The 20,672-nt window shown below is 50.6% G+C and overlaps 1 protein-coding gene across 7 annotated transcripts in view; it reads right to left on the minus strand.

Annotated features, from left to right (window-relative positions):
• Positions 1-20,672, minus strand: part of LOC144099540 (hydroxylysine kinase) — a 117,769-nt gene that overhangs the window by 66,087 nt on the left and 31,010 nt on the right. For all 7 annotated transcript variants that reach the window (XM_077632924.1, XM_077632918.1, XM_077632921.1 and 4 more), the window contains one exon: positions 454-593. In XM_077632924.1, coding sequence (XP_077489050.1) covers positions 454-593 — 140 coding nt within the window. The remainder of the gene's footprint in view (positions 1-453; positions 594-20,672) is intronic.

Consider the following 20,672-nt stretch of genomic DNA (forward strand, 5'->3'; position numbering starts at 1 on the left):
GCCCCGTGAGGTTCTGGCCTGTCCTGCGATGTTGGTGAACGTAGCACGGAGAAAGGCCAAGCGCACATGCCAATTCCGCCCTCTGCAAAGACGAAGACCGGAGGAGTACCGACAAGCGTATTATGAGTGCTCGCGGCATTCCCCCGCACGCGGGTCAAGCGCGGACTCAGTCAGAGTGGCAGTGTGGTATCGCGTGACCCCTGGTCCACGGGTCAGTGGCCCATTGAGTGAATCCGGCTTGAGTGACGGCCCGAAAGTGTCGAACGCAGCGAAAACAGAGCGGAAAGAGAAAAGAGCAAGCTGCAGCGAGCGTTGTCCCACATCCCACCCCCCTGCGCAGCTCTAGAAGCCAACGGAGGCACAACCCTCACGCAGCGCTGGCGCGGTTTGGTGGTGGCCAGATGCCGGTCTTCGAGCACCGGGCGCAGCGTTCGAACGCCGTCATGCGTATACCTTTGCGCGCAGCGCTCGGTGCAGCCTTCCCAGCAGGGCTCCCCAGCTGAGGCAGACGCGGTCGCTGAGCGGCCGCCGGTCCAGCGTGCGGCCGGGCAGGAACGTGAACAGCCGCACCGCGCACCCTTTCACCGTGAGGCCTGCGGGGGAAGACGGCACGCGCTCACGAAGCCTGGCCAAACTCTTTCTGCGGAGCTGAAGGCTCGCCGAGAATGACCGGGAGCGGCCTCTGTTACACCAGTAATTTTCCTTGTGCAGCGATGGCTGTGAGTATTACCCGCGAAACTTTGTCCTACTACGGTGTGACACTTCCTTCACTGGCGCAGCTCGAGCCGCGAGCGTCATCACTCCACTAATGCCCTATAACTTCGGATGGCTTGACACAAATCACTGTCCTAACTGTCCAGAGATAAGGGCAGACACAGAACACATTCCCTATTCATGTAACACTGCCACTACCTCTCCTTATTTTCCTTACCCTCCCCTTCTTTCCTGGAGCGATTGGCTTCACTCGGGCTCGGCAGGCTATCAGCCGGCCTTGGGGGATCCGGTACTTAGTTGTTGTTACCATCATAAAATGGCACATACCCACAAGGGGGATTGGTCATATACCAGACGGTGACTACCTTAGTGCTGGCCCAAATAAAGTTTTTTCCTCCTCCTCTGTCCTCCGAGGCCGCGGAGAGTGCGCGTTTGCGTATAAGGTTATAGGCAGTTATAGGGAAAGGAAATGCTCGGTAGGATTCTCGGAGTTGGTGTACACCTGGATCATGCCGTGAATGAGAGCATTGAAAGGATTGAAAGGGCAGAGATTTAAAAATATGGCAAAGTTTACGCTACTTAAAACTTAATTCATGTTTGATGCAACAAGCTTAAACATAAAATTTTCGTGGATGTATACGCTCCTTTAAGGTTGAATGAGAGCTGTCCTCATTACGCCGGTACTCTTTCTTCTGCTCTGGCGCTACCAAGAGATGCAGATCTCCTTTTTCAAGGTTCCAGCAGCAGACTACGTGGAACGCCTAGGCGCTCTAAATGTGAACGGGCTTCGATCAGCTATGTACAGGTCACGGCTTTTCTTCTTGGCCCCTTTCACAATGTGTACGTCATGTTTTGAAGAACAAATAAAAAAAAAGTCATTGTCAAAATTTCAGGTTTCCACTGCCTTCGTACACATGCTGCCATGCGTCGTCCGACGCCGCCAAACAACGCTTCGTGGGTTTTGCCTTCGGCGGGGTTGGTTTTCTTCCTTGGAGCAACCGCTTTCTTTTCGCTATAAACGTAGCGCCACCATACATGCCATCACATCTACGGCTTCTACCCAGAGCTATGCACTGCAGAAAAGCCTGAACGCCTAATAATAATAATAATAATAATAATAATAATAATAATAATAATAATAATAATAATAATATTAATAATTGGTTTTTGGGGAAAGGAAATGGCGCAGTATTTGTCTCATATATCGTTGGACACCTGAACCGCGCCGTAAGGGAAGGGATAAGGGAGGGAGGGAAAGAAGAAAGAAAGAAAGAAAGAAAGAAAGAAAGAAGGAAAGAAAGAAAGAGGTGCCTGAACGCTTACGCGGCTTCGTTCGCCGATTACGTGACATTTTCAGTCTTCTCATTTTTTACCTGCAAGTGGCACATTGTAAACTCCTATAACCTCGCCCAATTCTAAAACCTCATCAAAGCTATCATGTGGTGTCACCTCCCGACGTAGTCGCGTTACGCGCACCGGTCATACTGAGTGCGCTGGCGAGGCCGGCTACCAGTATACTAAGCAAACGAATGACAACAGTTTCACGTTTGTGAACGAGGTAATGGTTAAGAGTAAATCAGTCAAATAGATGAAGTCCGAGAAAAATGAAGACACACATACGATGACTGGTGATGATATCTGCCGGCAATTGCTCCACCGCGGGGACGCTCCGGTGGAGCAATTGCCGGCAGATAAAGCAAGGCTAACCCCACCCGTAGCATTCAGCACCTCAACCTTAGCCTCGATATCCGTGTGTAAGGAAAAACAAGAAACGTTTCATTGCTGGTGCGAAAGCATTAGATGGCTCATCGGCACGAAAAGCAGGCGTCGCCCAAAAAGAGGTGGCGTTGCAAAACTCGTAATTGGTCGAAGCGATGTAACGTCATCAATGGCGGGAAAGCACGAAATGTTAACCAGTAATATTCAGTACTAGTACATACAACTGAAACAACTACAAAGGAATAGAATGTAATTTAAATACAATTCGAACATACTAGAACAAATCTGAAATAGAAATGCAGTGCTTTCGCATTACTCGCACGTAAGTTCCTTAGGTGCCTCTCCTCCCCATCATTTTTTTTTTCATTTTGAACACCATAACCCGAGGTGCTCTTTTATAGCCATACGATATTCGGAACTTTTATGTCAATTTCTTGGATAAAAGCGTCTTAAGGTCAGCCTCAAGCTAACACGTCATTGCTGTCGTCAAGCACTGGCCAGATCATCCGGATTATGTGTATATGGGCGCCCTTCTGCGTGTGTGTGTGTGCGCGCGCGTGTGTGTGCGCGCGTGTGTGTGTGCGTGCGTGCGTGTGTGTGTGTGTGTGTGTGTGTGTGTGTGTGTGTGTGTGTGTGTGTGTGTGTGTGTGTGTGTGTGTGTGTGTGTGTGTGTGTGTGTGTGTGTGTGTGTGTGTGTGTGTGTGTGTGTGTGTGTGTGTGTGTGTGTGTGTGTGTGTGTGTGTGTGTGTGTGTGTGTGTGTGTGTGTGTGTGCGTTTTAATGGAGAATACCTTAGTAATCTGCTATTCGCTGATGACATTGCCTTTGCTAAGTCACTCACGAGGCGAACTGCAAATCATGATCAGTGAGTTAGACAGGCAGAGCAGTACTGTGGCTGTAAAATTTAATATGCAGAAAACCAAAGTAATGTTGAACAGAGAGCGAAATAAGTCAGGATATTGTGGCACCTTGATGGTTGGTTGGCGTCGAAATTATAATTAATCGGTCCAACCTGCCCACCACTGCACTCTCCGTAAGTTTGGAGGGGTAGGAGCGACAAATTGCTACACCCCGCGTGCGAAAGATGAGATTCGACTGCTGGCCGGCGATAGGGGCCACGCCAGGTTATCCGTTGACCGGAGACATGAGGCGTATACCAGTTCCGTAACAAATCCCTTTACTTGGGCAAAGAACAACAACACAAGGTTACAGAACCAAACCCAACCAAGTAGCGTCCGTACACAGGCGCGACGCAAATCACAAGTGCAAAATGAAGACGCGAACACAACAGTTATAACAAGGAAGGAAACAACAGGGCGATTACTATACAACAATGCTACGAGAAGGAAATACGATACAAAAGAGTAGGACGAGAAACAGCAAGCAACAAGAAAAAGAGAAACGAGTTCAACTGAGTGGGGAGAAACGATGGCGTTGCTGCGGAGTGGCAGGGTCCGGTCGCAGGGAGCGTCAGGCTGCGGTTGCTGGTCGCGGTGCTGATGGGGGGTTGCGGACACGGGCGAACTTGGGTTTCATGTCTTCGGGGCCGCCGTCGCCGCGCTCTACGCGTCACCAACCACCGCCTAGGCTCGCTTGCCAACCACTTCCCTGGCTGACCTCACTCACGACCGCACGCACCGAAATCTCCAGACCAACTGCCCAGCTCACGATTTTCCCGCCGCCGCGTTCTCGTGGGAAACAAACAAACCAGCACAAAAAAGACTCTTCAGGCGCCGCGTACAGAGGAGATGCAGACCTTGAAAGGGGAAAAAAACACGAAGAGATGGTGAAAGAACACGGCAGAAAGTATTAATCCTAACGAGGGGAGTCGGAGGGGGTCCCGGAAGGTGCCGGGGCGTTCAACCTGCTTCTGCAAATTCCCCCAACGCACAAGCGCTCTGTACTTTTTTCACGGCGACAATACTAGGAGGGGGCGGAGTGGCCCTCAACGTCGCGATGAGTCAACCGTCCCCGCGTGGGGGGTGGGGAGTCGTCGCCGCCGCGCCGCGACATCATTCCAGGATAAACGTCTCAGACGTTGCGCTCGACCTTCTCCAATTTGTTCACAAAAATTCATGGAAACTTATTCCAATGTGCGCAATGAAAGCCTCAAATATTTATGGCGAAAAAAATTAACTCATGAGGTGAGGGCAGTTAGAATATTTATAGAAGGCGAGAAACCAGGCACTTCTCAATAATTAATAACAGGTTCGAATTTTTAGAAAACACTTCAAAATCTTTTCGTTGACATTTGCACAGATTCTGTCTTTCGATATAATTCGGAGCATGCAGCTTTACACGGCATAAATATTTTTAAAAAATCAAAAAATACTAAAATGTGTCATTTTTGTCGTTTTTTGTTTTAAGTATCAACTTGCTCTCCGAAATTCGGAAATTGCCAATTTGTTTCCCTATATGTCTAGTACCTGTACGAAATGTTACAGGTGATAAAACCGCGTACACCAAAGTAAAAAAAAAAGTGCCCGAGTTGCAAAAAGTGCGTTTTGAGCCAAAAACACTCGTTAATTTCACCCTGAAGGGGTCCAAATAAAAATAAAAACAATAACGCGTTACGTAGAACAGGTTATTGCCTTTCATATCTGACATTTTTATCGAGGCAATTTTTATTTAAAGCGGCAAAAGAATTTTTGAAGTCGAGCTCTTACATCCTGTACACATTTCTTATTGTGTAAATAGTTTGTGTATACTACCTCTACCCCGTATCCTCTCTTCCTGTCCCCTCACCTCTTTCATTTCATTTCTCCATTCTGCCTGCTATCCTTTATTTCCGCTGCCCCAGCTCAGATGCTTCAGTATCGATGGATCTTTTCCTTCCTTTTATTATTATTTTAATACGACAGTTTTAGCTGACCGGAGCGACGGTCCCGCTCCGCTCACGGTAGCACGGTAAGCGGTAGCGGAGCGCTGACACCGAAATCGCTTTTAGTTGCGCGTGAAACGAATTTCGCTTAGCGGAGGAGACTCTCGTAGCGCCCTCTGTGCAACTCAACTGGAAGCACTACATTTGATGAACTATGTAGTGTCATAATTTCTTTTTATACTGTAAAACATACTCTTTATTGTACCATTTTATACGCAGTTAAAATAATTTAGGCAGCAAAAATGTTTTTAACATATATCAATGCACTTCGACAGGTCGGGTCTCCTCGATATCCAAAGCAAGCCAACAGAATCTCTAGCCAAGGTTGTACTAGTTTTTCCCGACGTTGATGTTGATTTCACGAGCCACTGTACGTATGCACGTACATATTCTATATTTGCTACATCTACAAAGGCGATGCCAAAGCCGAATTAGCACCGCCAGTGGAAAAAGTCGACCGCGAACTCTGCGTGCTTGCCTCGCTGGGGGCAGCCATCTTGCTCCGTTGCCGCGGGACGTCTCGCTAGGCTCGCTCCGCTAGGGTCGTCAGCGAGCGGAAAGGGAGGTGCGCTCCGGTATCCCGCTCAGGGCCAAGCTGGCTGCGCATGCGCACTTGTGTTCCCGCTGGGCTGCCTGAGCGGAGCGGGACGGCGCTCCGGTCAACTAAAACTGTCTAGTAATACCACTTACTACTGCTACTCAGGCTCTTGGGTCGCAAGTTTCGTCGTCTCTTAACGCCTCTTCACCGCAGAACACAGCACCTGGCATGGCACAACACTTATGGCCAGATAACTTTGTTTGCGGTCGTTCGCTGTCGTGCATCTTTAGGGCTAGAGCTAAAGAAGATATCGCGTGGCGTTCGGCGAGTGGTGTGCGATAAACGAGGTCGTTTTGCTTTCCAAGTTCGAACAGACACGTTTCGTTGCGGGGCGGCCAAGAGAAGAAAAACGAGGGTATTCAGCGTACTGCCTAGCATGGACCACGAGGAGGGATGACCAGTTGGCATGGCAGGCGTATCACAAGCGCTTTATTTACACCCGGACAACATTGCGGAGAGGACGCGCCTCGGTGCGCATGCACGTAACGCGAGACGCGCTGGCGGTGAACGCGGCCCGCTCGCACATAGGTGCGTCGCTCGCATGAAGGTGATTCGTCAGCATAGCGGCTCGTCTACACATTTCGCCGGAGTTGGTTGGTAACAACTTTATTTAAATAAAGTTCTGCAGAACTTTCGCCGACGGGGCCTTAGGTCTCCCACGTGGGGACGTCGAGGTGTTGCCTCGCCGTCGCCTCGCGGGCCTGCTGGACGGCCCAGAGTTGGTCACCGAGGCTGGCGCTGCGCAAGGCAGGGACTCACCGCGGCGGGAGGGTTCCGGAGTTACCACCGTCAGGGTTTTTGCTACAGTCCCAGAGCATGTGGGGTAAAGTTGCTATAGCAGTGTGGCAGACCTTGCATGTATTCGTCGGGTATGTTCCGGGGTAGAGTCTGTGGTATTGTGCCGGGTTGGGGTACGTGAGCGTCTGCAGTTGTATGAGGGCCACCGCGTGCGCTCTGTCCAGCTTGTCGTTGAGCGGAGGGAAGGTTCGGCGGGCCAGGCAGAGGGCCTTGGTAATTTCGTTGTAGCTGGTTAAACAGTCTTTGGTGCTGTCCCATGGACGACGGTCGCCGGCGCGGTTCGCGAGCTCGCGCGCCTTGGCGTGTGCCGTCTCGTTTCGGTTGCGATATGTGTTCGATACTCCTCCCATGTGCGCCGGGAACCACTGGATTCTGGTTTGAAAAGCTTCCTCCCACTGGACTTTTCGATTGCTCAGGATTCGGGCCGCTGTCTGTGAGATCCATCCTTTGGCGAAGTTTTTGACCGTTTGTCGCGAGTCGCAGAGAACTGTGGTGCACGTCGGATCCGTGAGGGCGAGGGCCACAGCCGCTTCCCCCGCTTCTTCTGCGCGCTCGCACGCTACACTTGCCGTTATGCGCGTTTCACCACTCGAATCGACGACCGCAACCGCGAATCGCGAGCATTCTGCGTATTCCGCGGCGTCAACGAACCTTGTCCCCGTTTCGTCTCCGTGGCTGTGTAGGAAAGCTCTGGCCCTGGTCACTCTTCTTCCCCGGTTGTGTTCTGGCTGGACGTTCCGTGCAATCGGGTCGACTCTTTGGGTTTGTCTGATCGCGTCCGGAACAGCGACTTTCTGGCCTTGTTGTGCATGGTAACGGATGCCGACACTTTCCATGATCTGGCGTCCTGCTCTCGTGCCCGCTAATCTTTCTAGTTGTGAAGTGCGCTGGGCCTCGGCGATTTCGGTAAGCGTGTTGTGAAGCCCGAGCTGGAGCAAGCGTTGCAGTGCTGGTGGACTCGTGTAGACCCAGTGCTATCTTGTACACCCTGCGGATGAGGACGTTGATCTTGGCTTCTTCTCCCTTGTACCAGTTGTGGAATGCCGCGACGTACGCAATATGGCTCATGACGAAAGAGTGTATGAGTCGTGTGAGACTCGCCTCCCTCATTCCGTTTCTTCTGCTGGTGACCCTCTTGAGGATTCGCATGGCGTTAGCCGACTTGTGCTGTAATTTAGTGATCGTTTCGCCGTTGACGCCATTGGCTTCGATTATCATGCCAAGGGCCCTAATTCTGTGCACTATCGGGATGGTTGCTCCGTTGCTCGTGCGTAGTCTGATCTCTTCGTATTCTCGTCTGGTCGTTGCCGCATTCCGACCACACCCGGGTGGTCTGCCCCTCTGCGTAGGGCGGTAGAGTAGGAGTTCCGACTTTGTAGGCGAACAATACACCTCTTCGCCGCAGAGCACAACACTGCCGACACTGTGGCCGGAGTATTAATGCAGAATTTGCACTGATTAAATCAAATACAACCAAGACATAACATCGGAACCAACCGGGCATGAGCCTCTGTCGGCCACAAGCGTCAGGTACCACGTGGTGCTGCTGCGTCGCGGATTGTTTCAACATCTGATCGTTCTGGTGATTTCCAGATCGGCGTCTCACTAGCTCTTATGCTGGTGCATACGACTGACATGGCGCCGGCAAGAATGACCGACTGCGACAGAACCACACCGAACAACTAGCTCACTTGGGCATGTGCCGCCCAAGCAACGTTACGAAAATCTTTTCCCACTAATACCTGTTCGACTACTCAATGTTCCCATGCTTGCCTGCAGTGCAAACCTCACTTAAGAACAAGAATTCTACATTTCGTCTTGCCACAGTGTCGGCAGTGTCGTGCTCTGCGGTGAAGAGGCGTTAAGAGACGACGCAACTTGCGGCCCGAGAGCTCAAGTTCAAAAATTTTCTCGCCTTAAACAAAAATTACCTCGATAAAACATTGAGAAATGAAAGCAATAACCTCTTATACGTAACCCGTTATTGTTTGTATTTTTGCTTGGACCACCTTAGGGTGAAAATAATGAGTGTTTTTGGCTCAAAATGCACTTTTTGCAACTTTAGTATTTGTTATAGTATTATAGCTACTAGACATCCGGAGAAACAAAACGGTTACTTCCGAATTTCCGAGAGGAAGTTGATATTTAAAAGAAAAAACGACAAAAATTATGTATTTTCATACTTTTCAATTTTTTTTAATATTTATGCCGTGTAAAGCTGCATGCTCCGAATTATATCGAAAGACAGAATCAGTGCAAATGGCAATGCAAAAAGTTTTGAAGAGCTTTCTAAAAATTTTAAATTGTTATTAATTATTGAGCAGTGTCTCGTTTCTCGCCTTTTCAAATATTCAAACTGCCCTCACCTCAGGAATAAATTTTTTTCGGTAAAGATATTTCAGGTCTTCATTACGCACATTACGATAAGTTTCCAAGAATTTTTCTGAACAAATTGGAGATGGCCGAGCGCAGCGCTTGGGACGTTTGGCGTGGAATGACCCTTTCTGGAAAACAGCGAGCCCTTGGCTACCGCTGCCGCCAAAATAAAGTACGGACAGGGCAGGCACGAACTTTGTGACAATAACTAGCATGGGGTGGAGCGAATATGGCAGGTTCTCTCAGATCATGACTGGCAATTTACCAGTATCCCTCAAGAGAACGTGCACAACAGCCGTATCTTACCGGTACTCACCTACGGGGCAGAAACGTTGAGGCTAACGAAAAGGGTGCAGCTCAAGTTAAGGACAACGCAGCAAGCCATGGAAAGAAAAATGATAGGTGTAACGTTAAGAGAACGGAAGCGGGCAGAGTGGATGAGAAAACAAACGCGGGTTAATGACATCCTAGTCGAAATCAAGAGGAAGAAATGGGCTGCAGAGGGATGCAGAAAGTTAGGTGGGCGAATGAGATTACTGACAAGTTTGCGGGCATAGGGTGGCCGCAGCTGGCACAGGACAGGGCTAATCGGAGAGATATGGTAGAAGCCTTTGTCCTGCAGTGGTCGTAGACGGGCGGATGATGATGGTGATGCATCAGTATAATGTTCGAGTGACCACTACCGTTACGTAGATTTTGTAGCGATAGCTGCATTACAGTAGCATTTCGAGCCTTCAGCGAGGCGGTCGCGGGACCGCCACGTGGTTGGTCACGTGGGGCGGAGCAGCTCCCGGCGGCGCAGCACCGTGGCTGATCACGTGGTTCGTCACGTGTTTGGTCACGTGACCAAGTTCCGCTCGGCCAGCTGTAGCTATCGCGTCACTCCAGGTTTAACTAAAGCTAAACCACCGCCATTTTTTTCCGGTCACTCCTCACGTCTCACGAGCACGTTCCGGTTGTACGGATATTCCGCCATGTTTGTAGTTAACTACAAGAACTGTATACGACAGAGAAAGAGCCAATCGCTCGAATGTGGTCCCCGACACTGAAAAGTTGTAAGTTTTAGCCCTTTGTTCATTTATTTCTGTTTCAGAAAATTTAACATTACACTAAAAATTCAATTTAAAAAATTCGCGTTCGTGTTTGTGGTGTCTTCCTCCCGTGCTCGTCCCTTTTGCGCCACTTTTTATTCAAGTATGTGTCACCAACTATCCCCGCGACAAGTTTAGTAGCGATAGCTACACTATACGCCACCTCTTCGGCCCTTCAGCGTGGCACCATTTCAGCTCCGTGGCGACGCCATTGGTCACGTGGGTTGGTCACGTGGTGCGGAGCAGCTGCTGCTGCGGGCGGCGCGGCGCGCAACAGCTGTGCAATGCGCTGTGTCGAGTGGGGAGAGTGATCCACGTCCAGGGACGAAGAGGAAGAAGGAACGCCCAGCGAAACGGAGCGGCGAAAGACTGGAAGGAAGGAAGGAAGGAAGGAAGGAAGGAAGGAAGGAAGGAAGGAAGGAAGGAAGGAAGGAAGGAAGGAAGGAAGGAAGGAAGGAAGGAAGGAAGGAAGGAAGGCCTCAGACGTTGCTGGTACATACCCACTACGGGGGAGTGGCCAAGACACAGGCGGTTAATTACTGGATACAGGAAAGTTTTGACGGGAAAATTAGTGGTAATAGTATGTAGTCTGAGAGATTGGAAGAGGGAAGGAAAGGGGTCCAGTTAACTTGGAGATCAAAGACGGGACAACTGCTTAATGTGCATAATAGTACACAATGCCTGTAATGTTGCAATGTCGTATACTGACTGAGAGCGGGAAAAAGAAATTAGAATGAAAGTCGCTGCGTTTCTTGAAGAAAATTTTGCACAGCAGCGCGCACACTCCTGTCGCTTCTTCCAAGCAAAGAAGCGCCAATGGAAAGAACAACCGCGGAAGACACAGGCAAGCCCAGGTGATGAAATGGAATTTGCAAAAGACGCTTCCTCAAATGAGAAAAGCGGCGGCAGAACAGCAGGAAGTGATCTATTGTCTCAGGTTCGGCACAAAAAGGGCACAGTGGGGTAGCTGCCAGGTAGAAATTTAGAAGGGGAACCAGGCAACGCAAGCGCGTGAAAGAGACCTCTAGTCTGCGTGACCGCCAGTCTTTGCTACTCCAAGGATGCAGAAGATGCTGATATTCGGGAGATGATGTAAGAGCCGAGGCAGCAAATTCCTTTGCAGTTCTACTGAGCGAGTCCCAATCGGTCAGATGTAGCTATCGCGTAACTCCAGGTTTAACCAGAGCTGAACCACAGCCATTTTTTTGGCTGTTCACCCTCTGGGCTTCTTTTCTCTCTTATTTCTCTCTCTTTCGCGCATCTATTCTGTTTCCCCCTTCGTCTTTCCTTTTCTTTTTTCCGCCTCCAGTGTCCCGACACCTACACAGCCCCGCAGGGGAGTATTGTTTGGGCCCCTTCTTTCCTTTTCGACCCTTCTTCCCCCCACCCCTTCCCCTGCCTCCAAAGCCCGGCGGCTTCGCTCGTTCCTGCTGCCCACGTGAATAGTGAATCCAAGAGCAGGGGCAGACTTCGGCGGATCGGTGACGTCGCTCAGCTCCTATCCAAATCCATCAGCACCGTGTGAATACCGCTTTACCGGCCGCAAGTACCACATAGCTGGAGCTGAGCATTGACATGCGTCAATGCCATCTATACTGGAAAGGTTTCGCTTTGGAATATAACATTTATTTACTGTCAACACAATCGTATAGATTTCAGTAAAAATACGCCGTTAATCTGGACCCTTTTCAGTACTCGCTGCGGTTGCTTGAAGATTTTTGAATAAGTCGCATACGCTTATGCAAAGGCGCTTTACCGGTAACCTTGTCTCGAACAAAGTGCAGCATTTCTTCGCAGCAAGAGATTAAGGACGGTTGCCACTTCGGAATGCATTTAGGCCATTTTTGAGATATTTCGCGACGCTTCCTTAGCAGGGTTCGTCTTGTACAGCCACTGCAGGCGCAGTCCCTTCTTTATGAGCTGTGGTAATAAAATGCTATTAAATTAAAGACTCGTTGCTTTCCTCGAATCTATTTCGCAAGCTGGTTCAGCCCCATGCTTGTGCGCCTATATCTCAGCCGTTGACTGTTCGTCAGGGTGGGAAAAACATCTTCAGTTGCATACTGGAAATGGTAGGTGCTATTATATGCACTGCTGTAGAAACGCACTAGATGGTTTATAACAAAATAATGGATATAACGAAGGAATATCCATTCCTCCTGGAACCTTCCATAGTGGAGCATGCACTTCATATCTCGTTCTACTGTGTTTGCAGTAGTATACGATCGTTTGTCAAGGCCACGGACGTCAGTAACAGCCTCGAGTGAAGCCGTGAGTGGCACTACTGCCCGACTGAAAGCAGCTGCCCTCCTTCTCGATCTCCCATCCAGCTGATCGTTTAAAAGAACACCGAGAGATGGCGAGCGCATCTCCGCTTGTGTCGCTCGTGACGGGACCCACTGCCTGCTCTTCTCGATCTCCCCTCTCTCACACTGGAATTCCATGGCCAGCTAAGGAAAGGTAGAGGCTGCGGCAGGTGTTAACTTCTCCAAGAATTTCGTTGCGTTCAGAAGCCCCGACAACTGCTTGGGTTTAAATACAAACGCTTAAGATAAAGCGATCGCACAGTGTGGTGTGTCAAGTCTTCGCTTGCAGCACACGCTTTTATAAAACTTGGCCTGTGCATCGAGCCAGACGCATTCCGCACCGACAGGCCCCCCCCCTCCCCCCCCCCGCAAAGTGCTGCCTCAGCGCGATCGCTCAGTTCTCCTACTGTGTGCGAAGCGCGCGGAGTTGCAGCAATACCTTTCTCTGGCCTGCACCAACGTGGAAGGCCTGGCGGCAGCGCGCTTAGCGAGTGGAGCAACAGCGCTTTCGAAGCCAGCGACAGGGAAAATAGAGACTTCTAGAATATGGCGACCCTATTGGTTAGGTTTCACTTGGTTTATGTGGGTTTAACATCCCAAAACGACTCAGGCTATGAGGAACGCCGTAGTGAAGGGCTCCGGAAATTTCGTCCACCTGGGGTTCTTTAACGTGCACTGACATCGCACGGCGCACGGGCCTCTATACTCCGTTTCAAACATCATGTGCAACGCTGCCAAAGCTAGCGCTCTTTTTTGCGCTGCCTGCATCCGCGAAAGACAATAATGCGTTGTTTGTGGTGAGCGAAAAATAACAAATGTTTTGCCGGCAGACTTCGTAGATAATACATTTGTCATTAGCGCGACAAAAAACGCTCTTATTGCGAGCGAATCGATCGAGATCTGTGATTTTGTATTTGGCTTTTGTCGTCTTTTTCCATTTCACGTTTTCGCGGTCCCCGCAACCCTGGCCGCCGTGTTTACTTTTGCGGCTCCCTTTCACTTTTGAGAAAATGGCGTCCAGCACTGCGGCCGCGGCCGCCTCTCCTGTGCGCATTTTCTCGAAGGTTCGTACATCCAAGCTGTCAAGGGTGTGAATGATTTCAAGCTGGCTCTTGCTCGGTTCAGTGTGAATTTGTTTGTTTCGAGTCATGTCTTTGTTAGTACAGTCTGCGTCACCCTTGTGTAGAGCGCTCGTGTGGTGCACTACCGTGCAAACAAATCCAGATCTTGTCGCAGCCGCTAGGTTCCAGAGGAAACACTTTAGCCGAAGTAGTGCCAGATATAACCGCAAATAAAGTAGACACGACCACTTTGCCGAGAAATCAGGGGCTGCTCTGTAATTTCACTTTTTGTTACCAGGTACGAACTGCTCGAACGCTCTACACAAGGGTGAAGTGGACTGTACATGTTCCAGGAATTTGATTTTGTTGAATGAGAATGCACTGCTTTTTGAACCCTGTCCAGACTTTGGTCAGGTTCTCGTTGCATGAAATAATGTTGTTCTATGGCCTGCGCATTTTTTTCTTCCAATTTTGGAGCACTTGACTGATTGTGTGTTGGTCTACCTCCACTGCACGTGTCCTTTAATTTGTATGCAATGTGAACCATGCCACTGGCTGTTTCCGTAATAATTTCTCGCAAACACTGCGGGGTCAACATTCTTTATTTTCTAGTCTCATTCATTGTTTGCTCTTTCGAAATATTCCCTCACAGCGTTGTACAACTTTTACTGCATTCTTACTTGGCGCTCCCACACCTCGGAACGCTTTTTGCCTGGCTGCATGAAAATCCTGCATGAGCAGTTTCTGCTCTTCCAAGAGAGCAGGAAAATCGAGAGAAGCTGACTCGCCTCTGCATTGCCTTCATATACATTTGTGCACGAGACCAAATCTTTAACTCTTGAGGCAGTACTATTTTCTGTCACTGTGTGAATCAAGACTATGTTCTAAATTTAACGCTTAACGCGGGAAAACAAACCATATTGCGGTGGTCTGTGTATAAATAATTTGATCCATCAGTTTAAATATGCTGCTTTTTTGCCACGCATCATAGCCCAGTTATAGAGCTTTGTTTTCAATGACAAAGGAAAACGTGCTTTGCTTAGGAACGAAAACTATCTTAACAAAAACAAAAGAATTGCAGGTATGCACAAGAATGTTTCATATATACAGTCAGAAAATGGGCTAATAAGAAGTCTAGAATATGTTTTCAGCGCTCATGTAGGATAAACCAGCTTTCTAAATTAATAGACATCTTCCGTCTGAACTTTACGATCAGTAAAAAATAATTGCTCTCGCCAAGTCCCTTGGGCTACTCTACAGCACAATGCCAAAGTCGGTCCCAGACTCTTCTTGCGAAGACTGCATCCGCCGCTAACCGGTTGCACGGAACAATTCATAGCATTCCAGGTACGTTGAGAGGGGCCCACGAAGGAGTGGGTTCCTCGGCAACGAGGATGGCGCTGCGATCGTCGAAGAGCACGGACGTGCCTCACATGCGCTCCGCGATTTTTGGGTCCTCTGACCCGGTTAATCCCTACGGATCTCCAAAATTCTTGCTGGAACCGACGCCGAAAGTGAAGCGGACCACGAGGATACCACTTCCAAGCCGGTGGGTCCATTTTTTAGGATTTTATCGGACTTTGAAGTTCCCACGTGGTCGGCCAGGCGTTAAGCCTAACGAGGCTTAGCACGAGCTCGGGGCTCCACGGCCTTCCCGGCCTCGGCCCGCGGTGAAGACGCATCGGAGCGATGTCCCGAACGAAAACTTCGAGTCAGGAACAACCCACAATCACAAGACAACCAGGATTTTTTACGGAACCGCCCGAAAACATGGAAGAAGACTTCCACGACAACATCGACGTGACCCACGTACCGCGAGGCCACGACGGCCTCGTCGCTACAGGGACTCAAGCCCCGGGATGCAGCACCCCATCGACTCTACAACGACCACAAGTTAACGGAATGGACGCAGACAAAGCAGAAGGCTGGGCGGTCGTCCAGTCAAAGAAATCGAAGAGACGCCAAAATGGCGGCGACAAACCGCAAATTTTGGCGGGAAACGGCGCAGGAAGGTCGCCATCTTCCGACGAAGCGGGAAGAAGCGCAGCTGGCGCACCGGAGAAGAAACAATGGGAGGGAGGGCCGAGGCTGCGACTGCCTCCTCTCCCGAAAGACGACATCAAGATAGTCCTCCGGCCGAGGGGACTCGCAGTCAAGGATCTACCGCAATACAAAGTGGTGGAAGCGGTGGTTGCGGCCACCGGAAGAGGATGCAAGGAAGAAGATCTTCTCGTCCGACTTCGCCACGGCTCGAACATCATAATCGTGAGCACAGCTAACGAAGACGCAGCCAAGAAGGTTCTGCACATCAGGCAGATCAACTTTGGAGGCAAAAGCTTTGCAGTGAACACACACGCGGCGGCCCCGGAGGGAACGCTACGGGGAGTTATTCACGGCCCAGCACCGAAAACCACATCCGAGGAACTCAAGGCCCACATACGACTTCGCACCCAGGGCGTCAGAGTCATAACGGCAAGAATGCTTGGAAATTCAAGCACGGCCCTCATCACTTTCGACGGCCCTACTCTTCCGAAGTTTGTCATCTACCACAGCAGCGAATACCGGTGCCACCCGTACAGGCCAACAAGGCAGGTATGCTACACCTGCGGCCAACAGGGGCATCGCATGGACGTCTGCCCAAACCCGAACGCCAAGGTCTGCAGACAATGCGGACTTCAGAACCCAACGACGGACCACCAGTGTACACCCAAGTGCCTAGTGTGTGACGGCGACCACATCACGGGCACGAGGGACTGCAAACAACGACTCAAATCAGCGTGCGAGCTGCGGTGGGGCCCCCTGCAGCAGCAACGCAAGAGCCGGGACCGCAGCCGCAGAAGAAGGCCGCGGTGGTTCCGAGACGAGAGCCAGGAATCCGGGCGCAGCGGCAGCCGCGGACGCAGCCGCAACCGGAGCCGGAGTCGAGGATCCGAGCGGGACGAGTCCTTCCCGCCCCTGGGACAACAGCAACAGGAGCAGAAGCAAGGACAAGAGCAACAGAAGAAAAAGAAGACCGGCGGTGTCAAGGTGAGCTGGGGAGACGGCCCTCCCAAAACGCTCTTTGCTCCGCACTCAAACACAAACACACAATCCACTCGCGAGAAACAGTTAATGGAAGAGAACAAAGCCCTCAGACAGGAACTAGGCCAACTCAGAAAGCAGCTGAGCGAGGTCCTTAAAGAACTCCGCGAAATCAGGACAGGGCAGACACAGCCCAAAACTCAGACCCCACCACCCCCAATGGTGGAAGCAACACAGCCACAAGATGGGCAGCTCGAGGCTCTCATAATGAACATGCAGAAACAGACGCAAGAGCAGATGCAATTTATGCAGCAGAAATTTGCCCTTCTAGAGCAAAACGTTAGAACACACATTAAGAATCAGAACGCGCAGAGAACGACTAACGACGCTAGAGAACGCCTATATAACGAACGCAGGTTCGGCGCAGAAACCCTCAACTCCAACCCTAGTACACCATCATGGCAGAACGCCTCCAACAATTAGAGATATGGCAATGGAACTGCAGGGGGTACAGGCAAAAACAAGGCCTCCTGCAGCAGTACATTTATGCCAAAGGAACCCCGCCAGACGTAATTATATTACAGGAAACCAACTGCACACCTTCGCTGAGGGGCTATACGTGTCAGGAAGCTCGCCGTACGGCGACCCTCGTAAGCAAGAAATTGGTAGCCACAGCACACGACGAAATAACGGACACTCGGATCGACCACACGATCACAGAGATTATACCTAAAAAGAAAGCACAATCCAAGAGCACCTTTATTATCAACCTATACAGCCCGCCTAAGCAGAAGGATGGGGACTTTAGCAGGCTTTTTACAGAGGCTAGAAAACTAGCGGGCAACAACACCCTAATAATAGCAGGCGATTTCAACGCCAAGCACCCAAAATGGGGTTACAGCAAAGACGATAAAAAAGGAAGAACAATCAGCGACGCTGCAGAGCAAACGGATTGCGATCTCCTAACTGACGAAACCCAACCAACCAGACAGGGTAACAGCGTCAGCCCAGACACTTGCCCCGACCTGACTTTTGTGAGGGGCGCCAGACAGGTCGAGTGGGAAAACCTACTCGAAAACCTAGGAAGCGACCACTATATACTGAAAACCAGCATCACAGCCGAAGACACAAAACGAAAAATAGGCAAGACCCGTCTCGTCGACTGGGACGCCTTCAGGGCCCACTGTAGACAGATGCAAGGAGGCGACATTGTATCTGTGGGGGAGTGGAGCCAACAGCTCAAGGAGGTCCAGGAACTCTACACCAAAGAAGTGGACCGAACCGAACACGCCCCGGAGGTGGATAAGCGACTCCTCAAGCTATGGGAGGCGAGACGCGGACTCACCGCACGGTGGAAAAGACAAAAGCTGAACAGGAAGCTCAAGACCAAGATAGCTGAAATCACCAAGCAGGCGGAGGAGTACGCGACGCAGCTGGCCAGACAAGGATGGCAGCAGTTTAGCAACGCGCTGAACGGCACCCTGAGCACGGCCAGAACGTGGCAGATCCTCAAGTCCCTCATGGACCCAAGCAAAAACAAGTCGGAGAGCGGCAAAGCAATACGAAGGCTGGTGCACCAATACACCGGTACAGATAAACAACTACTGGAGGAGGTCCGGGTCAAATGCTACGGCAACGACCAGGTCGAGTGTTACAAAGAGGAATATCAAGGCGAAGAGAACCCCGTCATGGACAGGCCCATAACCAGGGAAGAGGTGGTCGATGCGATCAGGTCGGCAACAAGAAACACGGCAGCAGGAGCAGACAGAATCCGCAATTCACTGATCAGAAACTTAAGCGACGGAGCTATTGACCAGCTCACCGCGTACCTCAATAAACTATGGCAGGAAGGAACAGTACCCGCCGAATGGAAACACGCGGTCGTGGTGATGATTCCGAAGCCCGGTAAAAAACTACAAGTGGAAAACCTCAGGCCGATATCCCTCACATCGTGCCTAGGCAAGATGTACGAACGAATAATAACGAAGAGAATTCAGTCACACCTGGAGAGAAACCAACTCTACCCTGATAGCATGTACGGGTTTCGAGCCCACCTGTCCACGCAAGACGTACTCCTCCAGCTAAAGGAGGAAGTACTTGAAAAAATGCCGAGAAGCGGAGAAAACGTTGTCATGGCCCTCGACATCAAAGGAGCCTTTGACAACGTAAGCCACGCCGCCATCATGGAAGGCATAAACGACACGAACTGCGGAAGGAGAGCCCATAACTACATCAGGGCCTTCCTAAGCAACCGAACAGCGACCGTAGGGCTAGCCGAGCTGCGAAGTGACGTCTTCGCCACACCCTGCAAAGGAACACCCCAAGGCTCAGTCATATCGCCGGTGCTCTTCAACATGTCAATGCTAAGACTGGCAAGAAAGCTCAAAGAGATCCCGGGTATCAAACACGCCAGGTACGCCGACGACATAACCGTGTGGGTCACCCAAGGATCGCTAGGAGAAAAACAAGACCGACTACAGGAAGCCGCCACCTGCGTAGAAGACTACGTGAAGGAGAGGGGCCTGAAATGCTCGACCGAAAAATCGGAGCTCATCAGAATAGGGAGACACCCTACCCAAGCCCCACTGGACGTCGTCCTCGAGGGACAACCGATCCCGGAGAAAAACATAATCCGCATTCTGGGCATGTGGCTACAGAGTAGCCGCAAATGCAGCCACACCATCACCCTGCTCAGGAAAGCCACGGAACAAGTAGGAAGAATGATCAGCCGAGTATCCCAAAGAAGATACGGAATGAAGGAAGACGACACCCTAAGACTCGTAAACAGCCTAATCGTCAGCAGGGTCACATACTCGCTGCCCTACCACGCAACAACAAAAGCGGAAAGAGAGCAAGCCGACTGTATACTAAGGAAGGCCTACAAGATCGCTCTGCACCTACCCAGGAACACGTCAAATGAAAAATTACTCCAGCTCGGAGTCAGCAACACCTTTGACGAGCTAGCAGAGGCTCAAATGGGTGCGCAATTGACGAGGCTCAGGGGCTCCCCCACAGGAAGGGCGCTCCTAAAAAGGCTAGGTCGGAACGCAAGTGGTCTGGCTGACAGATACACAGAAGTTCCAGACGACCTCAGAAGAACTTTCAACGTGGGACCCTTACCTAAAAATATGGATCCCAACCTACACGAAGAAAGGCGGAGAGCCAGGGCCGAACAGATAAACAGAAGGCTAGGCCAATCCGAAAGCACACTATACACAGACGCTTCTATGTACGCAAGAGCAGAGAAACGCACAGCCGCGGTAGCGGTGGTCAACGGTACAGGGGAAACTATCACCTGCGCTTCAGTAGGGGTGTCAGGGATAGCAGAGGCCGAAGAAATTGCCGTCGCGCTAGCGATAGCCGAAGGCTACAGAAAAGGTCGCTCCCTAAATATCCTAACGGACTCGAAAGAAACATGCAGAAACTATACGAAGGGCAATATCAGCGGCACTGCCCTCAGAATAATCAGCGAGGCGGCAGCCTCAGCTGAAAGAATACCCATACAACATATAATCTGGGTGCCAGCCCACGCAGGCGTAGCAGGAAACGAAAAGGCGGACAGTCTAGCTCGAGGGCTCACTTACCGAGCAGGCTTATCGATCGTCTCGGAGTCACGGCTACTCATATGCGAGGGGGGCTACACAGAGACCCTACAACTATATAGGGGAATCAGAAAGAGATATCCATCACCACACAAAGCACTAAATAGGGAAGAGGCTGTAGGATGGCGTAGGCTACAGACGAATACCTTCCCTAACCTACACACATACAACAAGATATCACCAACGCAATTCAGACCAGACTGCCCCTGGTGCGGCAGTACGCCCACACTCTATCACATCACCTGGGAATGCAAGAGAAACATAGCATTCCACAATCAACAAACACCGAGTGCGGAGCAATGGGAGAGCTGTCTCTTCAGCAGCGAGCTTGAGGTCCAGAGGGCCTTGGTAAAGCACGCAACTGAAGCGGCACAACTCAGTGGAGCCCTGGACTGAGGGCCCACTCTTGCTTGAAGACTCAAGTCGCCAACACCCAAGCAAGACGACCAGGAAGTCTTCATCCCCGCGAACCTCTTGGAAAGAAATAAAAGTTTTCTCTCTCTCTC

This window comes from Amblyomma americanum, chromosome 7 (assembly GCF_052857255.1).
Source record: "Amblyomma americanum isolate KBUSLIRL-KWMA chromosome 7, ASM5285725v1, whole genome shotgun sequence".
Taxonomy (NCBI): domain Eukaryota; kingdom Metazoa; phylum Arthropoda; class Arachnida; order Ixodida; family Ixodidae; genus Amblyomma; species Amblyomma americanum.